Source organism: Chiloscyllium plagiosum, chromosome 36, assembly GCF_004010195.1.
Source record: "Chiloscyllium plagiosum isolate BGI_BamShark_2017 chromosome 36, ASM401019v2, whole genome shotgun sequence".
Lineage (NCBI taxonomy): Eukaryota > Metazoa > Chordata > Chondrichthyes > Orectolobiformes > Hemiscylliidae > Chiloscyllium > Chiloscyllium plagiosum.
The window spans coordinates 38,447,367-38,462,622 of NC_057745.1; the positions used below are offsets into that span (position 1 = coordinate 38,447,367).

Sequence of the window (15,256 nt, forward strand, 5' to 3'; positions counted from 1 at the left end):
ATGAGCTATGAACCTGCACTCCAAGGTCTCTTTGTTCAGCAACACTCCCTAGGACCTTACCATTAAGTGTATAAGTCCTGCTAAGATTTGCTTTCCCAAAATGCAGCACTTTGCATTTATTGAATTAAAGTCCATCTGCCACTTCTCAGCCCATTGGCCCATCTGGTGAAGATCCTGCTGTAATCTGAGGTAACCCTCTTCGCTGTCCACTACACCTCCAATTTTGGTGTCATCAGCAAACTCGCTAACTTGTACCTCTTATGCTCGCATCCAAATCATTTATGTAAATGACAAAAAGTAGAGGACTCATCACCGATCCTTGTGGCACTCCACTGGTCACAGGCCTTCAGTCTGAAAAATAACTCTCCACCACCACCCTCTGTCTTCTACCTTTGAGCCAGTTCTGTAACCAAATGGCTAGTTCTACCTTTATTCTGTGAGATCTAACCTGGCTAATCAGTCTCCCAGGGGGAACCTTGTCAAATATTTCCTTCTCTTTATTCTTCCTGAGTTGTGGAGTCAAAAAGTCTTTCCTCACTAGGATGCATACATATCTCCTCTAAACAAGAGCAGGGTAGAGAGCTGTTGAAAGCATTGATGGAATCTTTTGACTAGGACAGTAGAGGAAGAAGCTAGTTTAGAACACTAATGTGTGATTTGGGTAGAGATTCTACAGTAAAATAATAAAACATGATTCAAATGATTTTTCCTTGCTCCAGATTTTATTTTCCTACTGTTTTTGAGTAAGTGAGAGAAGGATTAAACATCTGAGGCAACTGGCTTTGATATTTGAATTCCTGGGTGTAGGAGGAAGCTCTCAAAACTTCTGTTGACCCTGTGGAGTCGACTGTTGCATTTCTTCGTGGACATGAAGTTCAGTGCATCCTCTGATATGAATATCAATGGCCCCCTTTGTCAGTGCCAAATCTACTGATATTCTCACGTTCATTTCTCGATTCAAAACAGAACAGAAAACTACAGCTGCCCTGTTCTGTAAAGCACAGACCATCCCTCAGTTTCTGATTGTGTCCGTCTTCCTGCAGGAAAAAAGCTGTTTTATTTTTGCCATCGGCCGGAAGGATATTAAATCCTGAGTGCATCACAAGTGACGCAAAGGTAAAAGAAACAGAACAAAAAAATGAGAAAAATAGTAATGATGAGGAAAAGCAGAACAGCATGTTTGAGAAATGAATCTTTGCCAATGACGCTGTAATGGAGCAGGGGTTAATCCGCATGCAGCTTCGGGTTTTTGAGTAACATATATATAATAACTGATCTGAATATATATTGTATATACTACAACAGAACATTAAATTCTATGAGGTAAAGAAGTGGGAATAACTGGATGTTTGTTTTTAATAAACTAGCACAGACACAATGGGATGAATTCTTTCCTTCTGCGCTGTCAGATTCTATACAGTCCGTGAGAATTATTTCCAAGTTTCTCATGCTAAATATGCTGAGGTAAGTAACATGCTCTCCTGATGGTTTGGTTGGTGAATGTTCTGCCTAGTGTGGTACTGAACCAACGCAGCACATCCCTTGTTTCCAAATTCCCTTCATCTTAGAAGCTTAGGAATCCTATTCCATACTTCATAGAACGATAGAAAATAAAAGGAGGCCATTCAGCCCATCGCATTTGTGATTTGAAAGATCTATCCAATTAGGCCCAAACCTCTTTACAGGGCTTTGAATTCAGTACAACATTTTAATTACCCCAATTGTGAATGATCACTAAAAATGCTATTTTAGACGTGTAGAAGAGAGAGCCATCTGAGCACACAGGTTCTGTCTCAGAGAGTGGCCCATGTAATACTAGACATTCAATTTTCAACATAGAATGAATGTAAGAACACAGCACTGTTTCTTTGGAACTCCCCTGTAACCAACAATGCATGTCAGCCTTCAAGTAAGCCAGTACACTTAGAGCTTGAACAAGTTAGCTTCAACAAATACCAGAATCGCAGAGCGAGGAAGGGGTCCCTCGGCCCTTCGAGGCTACACCAACAAACACGTTACTCTGATTCTAAAGTCACCCCTTCTAGTGCTTGGCCCATGGGCTTGGCATTTCAAGTGCTCATCCACATCTGCAAGCTGACTTCACAAAACACCTCCATCCCCACACCCCTCCCACCCACCACATCTGCAAACTGACTTACACAACACCGCTCCCCCCAATACCCATCCCCACATTTTCACCATCTATATGTCACAGATACAATGGACCCAGCTCTGATCCCTGTGGAATGTCACTGGACACTAACCTCCAGTCACACAAACAGCCTTCTGCCACCCTCTGTCTCTCACCACTAAGCCAATTTTGGTTCCAATTTGCTGAGTTACCTGGATCCCATGACCTTTTACCTTCATTATCAGTCTGTCTTGTGGAGCCTTGTCAAAAGCTTTACTGAAATTCATATAAACTACATCAATTGCATGACCCTCACAGTCACCTCCTTGAAAAATGCAAATTTGTTAGGTATGACCTCTCTCTGACAAAATCATGTACATCTGAATAAAGTGAAACCAATGTAATGTGAATTATTTAAAGTGAAATTAGAACTTGGAAACACCCCGGTCACCTTTGTGCTCTCGTCGATCCGATAGTAAAGATGATGGAGTTGGGCTGAAAAGTTGTTGTTGTGATGCTGAGCCTCTCTATTTAACCAGAAGGTTCTCCTATAACCTGCCTGTACCTGCTGCATTGCCAGCTGATAGTGAGTTACACCAGTTAAAAGATTTCCCAGTGGCAGGGTTGCATGTGATCTCCTGCACCTGCCTCTGGTACTTTAACGTTTAATTGCAATCATGTGATAACCAGGAGAAAGCAAGGGAACAGAAGTGGTGTTTGTCTAGGGCAGAGCCTTCACTGTCCTTCCTGAGATATACAGACTCCAACATTCCTAACTGTACATGAAGTCCTGTTTGCCTGAACTGCTGAAACAGTCCCAGACATCCACAAACTAAACTGCCCTTCTGCTGCTTTGAATTTTTTTCCTCAACTAAAACTGATTGTAGTTCGTCATTATTTATTTTGTGTTGTAAAAGTTCAACTTTATAAACAATTAATCAGTTAACTCACCAGGTAGCTTGCTCGCCATTTTACTTCAGTAACATGCTTCTTAAAAATGTTGTTTGAACTCCCTTTTCAAAAAATGACATTCTGACCATTTTTTAAAAAGCCCTCTTCACTAAACCAAAAACCTGTATTCCAGAATCCAAATTCTGAAAAGATTGTAATACATTACAAACCTTGATCATAATATAGAAAGTGTGGCCACAGCGAGCGGTTGAAGTGGACAATGCATTTAAGGTAAAGTTAAAGACAAGCCTAAGAGGGAGAAGGGAACAGTGGTGACAACAAGAGATTTTGTTGAGGAAAGCTGTAAAGACGCTCAACTGGAGCATAAACACTGGCAGATTTTTACTGACCAATATTTATCCCTCTATCAATATTACATAAGCAAAATTAATTGCTCATTAATCTGATATCATTTTGTGGGCCTTTGCAATGTGTAAATTGACTTTTTTTTGCCGGTGGAACAATTATAATTACAATAGTGATGGTGGCACAAGCAAAATATCACTGGGTTGATAATCTAGAACCCCAGGTTAATGGCCAACGAACAGGGGTTTAAACACCGACAGTTGAAATTCAAATTCAATAATATAAAATATCTGGAATTAAAATGCCAGCCTAATGGTGACTATTTATCCAATCTGCTTCACTAATGCCCTTTAGAGAGGAAATCTGCCATCCTAACCCAGCCGGGTCTACATTTGACTCCAGACCACAACAAAGTGGTTGACTCTGAACTACCCTCTGAAATGGCTGAAAGAGCCATTATTTCGGGGGGCATAACTACTGATCTTGCCATCAATGCCCATATCTCATAGAGTCATATAGCATGGAAACAGACCCTTCAGTCCAACCAGTTGATGCCGACCATAATCCCAAACTAAGCTAGCCCCCCCTGCCTGCTCCTGGCTCATATCCCTCCAAAGCTTTCTTATTCATGTACCTGTCCAAATGTCTTTTACATGTTTTAATTGTATCTGTATCCACCACTTCCTCTGGAAGTTCATTCCACACAAAAAGTACCCTCTGTGTTAAAAAATTGCCCTCATGTCTTTTTTAAATCTCTCTCCTTTCAGCTTAAAAAATGCCCCCTCGTCTTTAAATTCTCCACTCCAGGGCAAAGACAACTACCATTAACTCTATGCATACCTGTTATTATTTTAGAAATGTCCATAATGTTGCCTCTTAACCTCCTACTCTCCAGTGAGAAAAATCCCAGCCTATCTAGCCTTTCTTTATAACCCAAATCCTCCATACCCGAAACCATCCTGGCAAATCTCTTCTGAACCCTCTCCAACTTCATAATATCCCTCCTATAACTGGGTGACCAGAACTGGACACAGTGCTCCAGAAGAGGCCTCACCAATGTCCTGTACAACCTCAAGATGACTTCCCAACTTCCTATACTCAAAGGACTGAGCAATGAAAGCAAGCGTGCCAAATACCTTTTTAACCACCCTGTCTTTATGTGAGGCAAACTTCAAAAAATTATGTACCTTAAATCCCAGATCCCTCTGTTCTACAACACTGCCCAAGGCCTTACTATTAATTGTATAAGCCCTATGCTTGTTTGTTGAATGAACTTATCCAAATTGAACTCCATCTGTCATTTTTCGGTCCATTGACCCATCTGATCAAGTTCCTTTTGTAATTTCAAAAAAACCTTCTTCACTCTCTCCAATGCCACCAATTTTGGTGTCATCCACAAACTTACTAACCATGCTTTCTATGTTCTCATCCAAATCATTAATATAAATGACAAACAAAAAAGGACCCAGAACTGATCCCTGTGGAACATCGCTGGTGACAGACCTCCAATTCGAAAACTAACCTCGACCAGCACTCTCTGTCTCCTGCTGTTCAACCAATTGTGTATGCAATTGGCACGCTCAAAACTCAATAAAGTTCTTCTGGAATTTTCAGAAAATGTAGAAGGGTCTAATTAAAAGAAATTATTTCCTTTTTAATAAGTAAGATTCTTTCTTTTTAAACATTTGTTCACTGGTACCTTTCTTTTACACATGACTTACATTTATCTACATTAAGATCCACCTACTAGATCTTAGTCAATCAACCCAATTAGTTCAAGTTCCTCTGAAAATCCTTAATCTTTTTATCTGCTATCTGTCCCACTCTGCTTCATGTCACCAGCAAAATTAATAATGAATGTGCTCATGTTTTGAAGGTGGAGATGATGTCCTTTATAGCATTTAGTCATTTAAAGTTCCAGAACAGATCTCAACATAACACCAGTGGTCATTGCATCCTATTTCTCACCTTCAGTCACTGAGCCAATTTCAATTAATGTAGATCACTCACCATTGACTCTCTGAATTTTGTTCTCTCACATGAAGAACTTTGCCTGCATCCCTTCTATTTATTCCTTGTTGGACATCATATCAGAATATTTCAGAAAGGAATAATATAATTTATAATATTATAATTTTCAAACAAATGACAGCAAAACAATTAAAGAGGCTATCTTGGAAAATGTAATATGATCAGAGTGTTCGATGTTCAGGAACAGGAGGAGAAAAACATCAGATACCTGCAGATATTGAAAAAACAGATTACAGCCCACTGACCCACACTCCATCTCTCTCCTAGTGTTGACTATTATGCATGTGAGACACTCAGCTGACTTTACATTATCCTGTAGTCCTGATAATGTTACAATTCATTATCTTTTTTCCTGATATGATCTAGATTGTGATGTGCAAAGAATAATTTCAAAGTTTCCGTTTCAATTTCAAACGACACCGAACTTGGGAGAATTGGAAACTGTAAAGACGACAGTAAAACTTCAAGACATTGACAAGTTATTGGATTGGGCAGACAGGTGGCAAATGAGGATCAATGTGGAGAAGTGTGAGGTGATGTGCTTTGGTAGAAAGTAAATGGAGGGACAACATAAAGTGAAGGATTCAACTCTAAATAGTGCGTAGGAGCACAGATACCATGGAGAAACTGTTCCACTCAAAATTGAATGAGAACCACATGGCACAATTTTAAAGTATTTTGCAAAAGGAGAAAATAAGAAATGAGAATTATTTTTCACTTGGTGAGTAGTTAGGGTCTGGAATGCATTGCTTGGAAAGATGCTGGAGGCAGGTTCAATAGAGACATTCAAGACAGCATTGTTTTATTTAAATAATCATTCAATGTGCAAGGTTGCAGGGGTACAGTCGGAAACTGGCAGCAAGAAAATGACCAAAGAGCCAGTGTAGACACAATGGAACAAATGGCCTTCATCTCCTTGATATTAGTTATTCTGTGAATGACAGCTTCAGTTAATAGTTCCTGTCTGTGTGAGATTCTTGGGTTTTAGTTATTTTCTAAGTGATTCTTTCCTAGCTATTCACGTTTTGTAAACAATTCATTCACAGGATGAGGGTATTGCTGGCTAGGAAGCATTTGTTACCCAGAGGGCAGTTAAGAGTCAACCACATTGCTGTAGTCCCAGGTATGTCAGACCAGGTAAGCTTGGCAGTTTCCTTCCCTAAATGGCTTTGGTGAACTAGGTGGGCTTTCCCTGACAGTCAACAATGTATTCAAGGTCATCATTAGACTCTTAATTCCAGATTTTTGTTAAAATTCAAATTTCACCACCTGCCTTGGTGGGATTCAAACCTGGATGCCCAGTGCATTCCATGGGTCTCTGGATTAACAGTCCTTGCAATAATTCCACGAGGCCATTGCCTCCACAAGATTAGATTTAGCCATTTTATCAAATTATTTTGGGACTTGAACTTAGATCTTCTGGTTCAGAGAAAGGGACACTACCATTGTGCCATTGGAGCCTTAGAGTAGAAGAGGATGTTTCAACCCAACAACCCATAGGTTCTGGGGTTAGCACAGTCCACTGCACCACCCTCTTGGCTGCTAATACTGTTATACTCGATTTCAAAGCTTCCTTTTAAAACTGTAAGTTAACTTAGTGAGTTATTCAGAGTCGAGAGGGTGGCGCTGGAAAAGCACAACTGGTCAGGCAGCATCCCAGGAGCAGGAGAATCGACGTTTCGGGCATAAGCCCGTCATTGGGAACTAGTCAGTTATTCAAACTGTTTTATTTACACATGCGTTTGTTTAATAAAGATTTTTTTAATGTTCCCCTGGGAATTCTGTATATATAAACCTAATTGAAACTTTGTACTTTACTGATGGCATGAGTCTAATATTTAATTATGATGATGCAGCAAGGAGCTTAACCGACTGTCACAGATTTTAGAGTTTATAACATCCTCCCCAGAGGATGGGAATGAAACCTTCACTGTGTTGCTGGCAGTTCAGATTTTTGTTAATCCTCTCTAGATTTTGCTGTGGGTTTGCAGTCAGAGTTGTCCTGGTGTTAGAGGAGGTGGATGATGCATGTCAACGTGAAATGGATAAGTGCTACCGCAGGGCGTCATCTGAAGTCCTCTGTTTGAAAACTTGCTCCCTACAATGCTCACAACTATTGTCTTGTTTGATGATTGCTTTCCTATTCCTTTCCAAAAGATGAGGTTCATAAAGGATTCCAGCCTTGTCCACCATGCCCACTCACCATGATCCTAGAACTTGAACACTAAGAGACAATAAATTTTCATTGAGGGTATCTGTACATAACTACACATTGAGCCTACTCTGAAGAGACAGCATTGGATAGAGGACATATAATAATCAGGCCTGTTTGTATAAAGGATAATTGAAAACTGGTGCCAGGTGATGATTTATGATTTGTCACATGAACAGGTCCCAGACGTGTGACAGTCGCTTAAACTCCTTGCTGCATCATCATAATTAAATATTAGACGAATGAAACAATCTTTGCATCAGTGTTCACTGAGGAGAGGGGCATGATGAATGTTGAGATTAGAGATAATTACTCTAGATCACATTGACATAACTAGGGAAGATGTGTTGGGTAGGTTAGATGTTAATAAGGTGAACAAATCCCCAGGACCAAATGGGATCTATCCCAGGTTGCTGAAGGAGGCAAGAGAGGAAATAGCTGGGGTCCTGACAGATATCTTTGTAGTATCCTTAAAGACAGGTGAGGTGCTGAAGGACTGGAGGGTTGCTCATGTTGTCCCCCTGTACAGGAAGGGTAGTAGGAATATTCTGGGTAACTACAGACCAGTGAGCCTGACGTCAGTGGTGGGAAAGTTGCTGGAGAAGGTACCGAGGGATAAAATCTATTTATATTTGGAAAAGAATGGGCTTATCAGTGATAGGCAACATGGTTTTGTGTGGGGGAGATGGTGCTGTACCAACTTAATAGAGTTCTTTGAGGAAGTGACCAAGTTGATAGATGAAGGAATGGCTGTGGATGTCATATATTTGGACTTTAGTAAGGCATTTGATAAGGTTCATCTTGGATGAGGAAGTGGAGGGGGGTGATTAGTAAGTTTACCGATGACATGAAGGTTAGTGGATTGGTGGATAGTGTGAAGGGCTGTTGTAGGTTGCAACAGGACATTGACAGGATGCAGAACTAGGCTGAGATGTGGCAGATCGAGTTCAACCTGGAAAAGTGTGAAGTGATTCACTTTGGAAGCAGAATGCAGAATACAGTGTTAAAGGCAGGCTTCCTGGCAGTGCGAAGAAACATGTCCATGTCCATAGATCCCTCAAAGTTGCCACCCAGGTTGATGGAATTGTTAAGAAGGTGTATGGTGTGTTGGCTTTCATTAACAGGAGGATTGAGTTTAAGAGGTGTGAGGTTATACTGCAGCTCTATAGATCCCTGGTTAGACCACACGAAGAATATTGTATTCAGTTCTGGCCACCTCATTATAGCAAGGATGTGGAAGCTTTAGAGAGGATGTAGAGGGAATTTATCAGGATGCTGCCTGGACTGCAGGGCATGTCTTATGAAGAAAGGTTGAGAGAGCTAGGGCTTTTCTCATTGGAGCGAAGAAGGATGAGAGGTGACTTGATAGAGGTGTACAATATGGTGAGAGGTATAGATACAGTGGATATTCAGAGACCTTTTCCCAGGGTGGAAATGTCTATCACGAGGGGACATAATTTTAGGGTAATTGGAGGAGGACTTAGGGAAATGTCAGAGGTAGGTTCTTTACACAGAGAGTGGTGGGTGTGTGGAATGCACTGCCAGCAGTGGTAGTAAAGTCAGGTACATTAGGGACATTTAAGCGACCCTTGGATAGACTCATGGAAGATAGTACAATGAAGGATATGTAGGTTAGTCTGATGTAAGAGTAGGATAAAAGGCCAGCACAACATCAAGGGCCGAATGGCCTGTACTGTGCTTTACAGTATTCTATGTCAATGTTCTATGTTAATTACACTCTGGTAACACTCGAAGTAAACAAAGTTAAAGGAAAAGAAATTGGTTGGAGAACTCTTTCTCAGGCAGTTCCTCAGGACTGAGGCCTTGTATCCACTCTGGTTTAATAAATTCTAAGATGGCTGATAGCCCTGTGCTTAATCTATAGACTTTGCCACATACAAGGCAGGTGAGCCTTGAAGGGATAGGTCAAAAGGTTGTTTCAAAGTGTGTGTGCTTCCTCTAATGCCTCAGCTTCACCCCTGCACATTTCTGTTGACATGTCTCAAGATGTCAGATGCCTTTTTAATCTGGTTGCTCACTAGTCGGGGTCTGTCAAGAGTCAGTGGGGATGTTTGACTCTTCAGGGATGCTTTGAGAACATCCTGAAAGGGTTTACACTGTCCTTCTGGAAGTTTCCTGGCATATCTCAGTTTCAAAACAGTTGCACATGTGCCACATGTATAAACTACAAGTCCACCTGTCTAAGCTGGTTTTGAGTGATTAACAACTTAATGCTAGCATTTTGGCTTCAATAAGAACCTTGCTATTGGATTGTCTTTCTTACCAATGAATTTGGAAGATCTTGTGAAGGCATCACTGATGATAACTTCCCAGTGCCTTGGGGTACCTGTACAGCTGTTTAGTAAACCATGATTGACATAAATCTTGGCTTGAGATCTGGTTCTCGAAAATCCTTTTCTTCAGTTGGCCAAAGGTTGAATGGGCATGTTGGGAGGCCATTGTGAATTTTCTTGTTAGGAGACTCTTAAAATTTCACAAAGGGGAGATCCAAGATGGCAGTGACTCAGCAAGTCTGAGTCTGTAGTGCTCTGCCTAAGACTCAGGCAAAGTGGGCTGCCCGTCACCTGCCAAATCATTTAAAATAGCTTTTATTTAATACAGCTAGTTATTTTGCGCCAAACTTGAGCAGTTTAGTGCCCCATTAAAATGACTAAAGGAAAGAATGCCCGCAGCTCACAGCAGGCAGGAACCCCTCCCCCACCCTCCCCAGCTGCAGCAGAGGTGTCCGCAGCCGCCCCAGGGTACTTACCTACGGTGGTGAGCCTTGTTGCAGTGATTTCCAAGCTTAAAGTGAAGATCAACCCCTTCATAGAAGAGTCCAGGAACAGATGGGAATCACTGTCGGTCGTGCTTCTGCAGAGACAGAGAAAAAATCAGACATTGAGGTGGAGGGGTGGAGCTAAAGGCCGCAACCTCCGAGGCTGCAGCTGAATCGGCCGTGGGTCGCGAGTCCAGGCCTTAGAAGATCACATCGACGACCTCGAGAATATTCGTTTGCTGGGCCTTCCCGAACGGGAAGTGGAAGGCGGCCAGCTTACAGCGTTTCTGGAGCAGTGGCTTCCGCAGTTATTGAATCTGGAGGCTGGATCAGGCCAGGTAAGGGTGGAATGGGCCTACCGAGTCGCAATATGCGGGCCCAGCTCGAACCAGCGCCCCCGCCCGATCCTGTTCTGGCTGCAGAGCTACAAGGAGAAGCAGATGCTCCTGGAAGCTTCCAGAAATCTTGGGAAAGATCCCTAAGCCATGATTTATAAAGGATCGAAGATTATGCAGTTTCAGGACTTTTCCCCAGCTCTGGTCTGAAAAAGGAGGGTGTTTGAGGAAACGAAGAAGCGTTTAAAGGATTTAAACATTCAGTACTCCCTCCGCTACCCAACAACACTAGGTTTTAGCCACGAAGGGTCCGTGTATAACTTCGGGTCACTGGAGAATGCCAAGGAAGTTTTGGACTCTCTTAGGTAAATTGTAAGAGTTAACTCGTGTGGTGAATGATGTTGTTCCCCCTCCTCCCCCCTCCCCCAATCTCTCCTGTTCACCCTTTTTTCTCTTTTGCTTATTTGTTCTCCACTCTGCGATTTCCCCCTTTTTAAAAAATATTTATAGGCTGGGTGGTCTAGTCGATGTAGGCGAGGAGGGGTCTCTGCTTTGTTTTATTTTTTTCTCTTTCTTTTAAAGTGGGGTTGTTTCCCCCTGTTATTTTGTATTACCATACTTCATTATTATCTGCTGAGACTGTAATTTTATACTTTTATATGTTTATACATGGTATTAACATCACCAAATATATCTAGGTGTTGGTGTGGGTGCGTGGGGTGGGGGCTGGGGGAGTAGGGTAATCACTGTTAACTTTAGTTTTATAGTACACTTGAATTTTCTTCATTTTATTATGGGGTGCCTGGGTCGAGGGTGGGGCACTGGTTGGGAGAGGATATAATGGGTTTTCGGAAAGGAAGTGATGCCCCCTGGAAACAAGGGGGAAAATCTCCGTTTAAATATGTTTTATATTTTTTCTATTTAGAAATAGTTTTTTATTATATTGGTATGAGTGTATTAAAGAATCTCTATTTTTGTGAATTTTCTATGGTCCATGCTCGGGATGTTTTGGATGGGGTTTCTCCTCCCGGGGGGTCTCGGACTTGCCTGGACGATTATGGTTAGTCATTCGATTAAATGGTGCACCTGGAATGTCAAGGGGAGTATTTCTCCAATCAAAAGGAAGAAAATATTATCAAACCTCAAAAAAAAAAGGGTTGATATAGCTCTCCTACAGGAGACACATTTATTGGATAAAGAACATTTGAAATTACAACAGGGTGGATTTGATCTGGTCTTCTTTTCTTCCTTCAGCTCAAAAAGTAGGGGAGTAGTTATTCTTATTCAGGAAGAATCTCCCTTTCAAAATCCTAAGTCAGATAAAAGATGAATCTGGACGATATATACTAATTAAAGCCCTTATAAATGGAGAGGAATATGGGATTTTAAACCTGTATTGTCCCCCGGCGCATCCTTTCAAATTTATAATGGAAGCCTTCTCCAAACTGATGGCTCTCAGGGCTCGTCATACAATTATAGGGGGAGGCTTTAATTGCATTATGGACCCGGAGATAGACAGGATTCCCAAGAGTACTGCGGGTGTACCCCCCAGATCCAGACAATTGGCGGATTTGAATAAAGAGCTAGGATTAGTAGATGTGTGAAGGTGCCTCCACCACCAAGGCTGAGATTTCTCTTTTTACTCTAATCCACATAGAAGTCACACTAGAATTGACATGGTTTTTGCCCCCTTGACTTTTTTAAATTCCATATCATCATGTAAAATAGGTAATATAATAATTTCTGATCACGCTGCTGTGAATATGGAAATCAAGGCTAGGAACAATGAGGTGTCCCCCCGACATTGGTATATGGATTCCTTCTTAATGAAGGATAGTAAATTTGTAAAATATTTTTCTCAAGAATTTAAAACTTTCTTGGAAATTAATTCAGGTATGGCTAGTAACCCGTCAATGATATGGGAGACTATTGAAGCTTATGCATGAGGTTTGATCATTTCGTACTTGGCAACCCAGAAAAAATTAAAGGGAGAACAACAATGTCTACTTGAGGCTCGCTTAAAAGCAGCTGAAATAGCATATGCTGACAGACTTTCTATTGCCAAATTACAAAGGATTACAGCCCTTAGGACAGCTCTGAATACCGCCTTCACCCAAACGGCAAAGAGAGAAATATTATTTGCAAAACAAAGGTTATATGAATTTGGCAATAATCCTGGTAGATACTTAGCATTTCTTGCAAGGGAAAAAAAGGCCCCTCAAGCTATCACCACTATCAGGGAAAGTGCTGGTACTCTGACTCACGATCACAAAAGGATCAACACAATCTTCAGAAAGTTTTATTCTGATTTATATAAATCGCAGGATTGTGAAGGTAGAGCCAGGAGGGTGGAGTCCTTTTTTAAAAGCCTGGCCTTTCGGGACTTAACCCCGGAACAGGTATCGGTCCTGAATGCTCCCCTAACAACCCAGGAAATACTTGATGCAATCAGGCAGCTTCAGAGCGGTAAGGCACGTGGCCCAGATGGATTTCAGGTTGAATTTTACAAAGAATTCACAGGAGTATTAGCTGGCCCACTTATGGACATGTATAACTACTCATATAGTCAGGGCTGCCTCCCGCCTTCGCTGAAAGAGGCAAATATCTCCCTCATTCTCAAAAAAGGAAAGGACCCAGAAGATTGCGCATCATACAGACCAATATCCTTGCTAAATATAGATTTTAAAATTCTTTCTAAAACATTAGCATTGAGGCTGGAGAGGGTATTGCCATATATCATAAAAGAGGACCAGACGGGGTTTATCAAGGGCCGAAGATCATCTAATAATATTAGAAGGGCCTTGAATGTGATTCAAGTCTGTCATCAGGAAAGAATACCGGGAATAGTCGTCTCATTGGACGCGGAGAAGGCATTCGACAGAGTTGAATGGTCATACCTGTTCTATACACTGGAAAGGTTTGGTGTTGGAAAGGTATTTGCTAAATGGGTCTCAACACTGTATAATGATCCCAAAGCAGTTGTGATCACCAATGGATTAGGCTTGGATAGCTTCAGTGTGGGTAGGGGCTGACATCAGGGATGTCCTCTCTCACCGTTGCTATTCACGCTAATAATTGAGCCGCTAGCTGAAGCTATACGGGCTGACCCTAATATAACAGCCCCGAGGATTGGTACAGGTAAACATAAAATTACCCTTTATGCAGATGATGTTCTTCTATTTCTCAGTAATCCCCTGATGTCCGTGCCTCGCTTAATCCAAGTTATTAATACATTTAGTGTATTTTCAGGCTATAAAATTAATCTCTCAAAATCGGAGGCTATGCCAATGGGTGGCCTCACTAGTATGTCCCACTTATTGGACAGATCCCACTTCCCCTTTCGGTGGTCTCTGGAGGGTTTCTTATACTTAGGCATTTTTATCACCCCAGTATTTGGCCAGCTATACAAGGCCAATTTTGTGCATCTATTGGAAAGGGTAAGACAGGACCTTCAACGCTGGGGAGACCTTCCAATTTCCTGGCTAGGTAGAATAGCACTAATAAAATGAATGTCTTGCCCCGTCTCTTATACCCTATGAGAATGCTCCCAGTGATGCTGCCAAGCCCGGCATTGTGCAAATTGTATGGTTGGCTGGGTTCTTTCATCTGGAATCATAGACGGCCCCTCATTAAGTTAAGGAAGCTACAGCTTCTACAGGCAAGGGGAGGGCTGGATTTTCCAGACTTTAGGAAGTATCAGTTAAGTTCCTTGTTAAGCTACATAGCCGACTGGGTCTTGTCTGACCCACAATCAATCTGGATGGACATTGAGGCTTCTCAAGTAAAGTGCCCTCTTATTAACCTCTTATTTTTAGATAAGATGAAAATCATTACGGACGACTGTAAAAACCCTATAGTACTAAACACAATTAAAGCTTGGAATATAATGCGGCAAAACGAGGGTAATTCACATAAAACATCCCCCTATACTCCTATAGTGGGGTATGGGGTTTTCAACCGGGGCTCACAGATGCCACATTCAAATCCTGGAGATCCAGTTCAGGGGATCTGTTTGATAAGGGGGTTCTGATGTCTTTTGAACAGCTGCATCAGAAATTTGGATTACTTAATGGAGACCTCTTTCGATACTTCCAAATTCGAGATTACATACAGAAGAAGACTACGCTTTTAGATAGCCTTTACAAATCTGATAGAGAATGTAGAGTGTTGTGTCCTCGGTCAGCACTCTTTATCATTTATCACACAATGAAGTGTCGGAAGATATGGACCGTCTGCTTAGAACATGGGATCAGGATTTGGGGCTGGAAATTTCTACAGAAATGTGGAATGACATCTGGGAAAATGTCAGAAAAATCTCCATTTGTAACAGAACCCAGGCCATTCAGTTAAAGATACTTCATAGGGCCCATATGGCACTGGAACTATTGGCAAAATTTAGGACAGGAGCATCTCCAATGTTTCCCAAATTTAAAACAGAGGTGGGCACTCTTACACACTGCTTATGGACATGCCATAAGATCTGCAAATACTGGGCCAAAGTAGTAAACGCC

At 41.6% G+C, this 15,256-nt stretch overlaps 1 protein-coding gene across 1 annotated transcript in view; it reads right to left on the reverse strand.

Annotated features, from left to right (window-relative positions):
- LOC122541133 (layilin-like) overlaps nt 1–10,505 on the reverse strand; it is a 28,032-nt gene extending 17,527 nt beyond the window's left edge. The window contains exon 1 of the mRNA XM_043677746.1: nt 10,402–10,505. Coding sequence (XP_043533681.1) covers nt 10,402–10,462 — 61 coding nt within the window. The 5' untranslated portion in view covers nt 10,463–10,505. The remainder of the gene's footprint in view (nt 1–10,401) is intronic.
- Between the last annotated feature and the right edge of the window lie 4,751 nt (nt 10,506–15,256).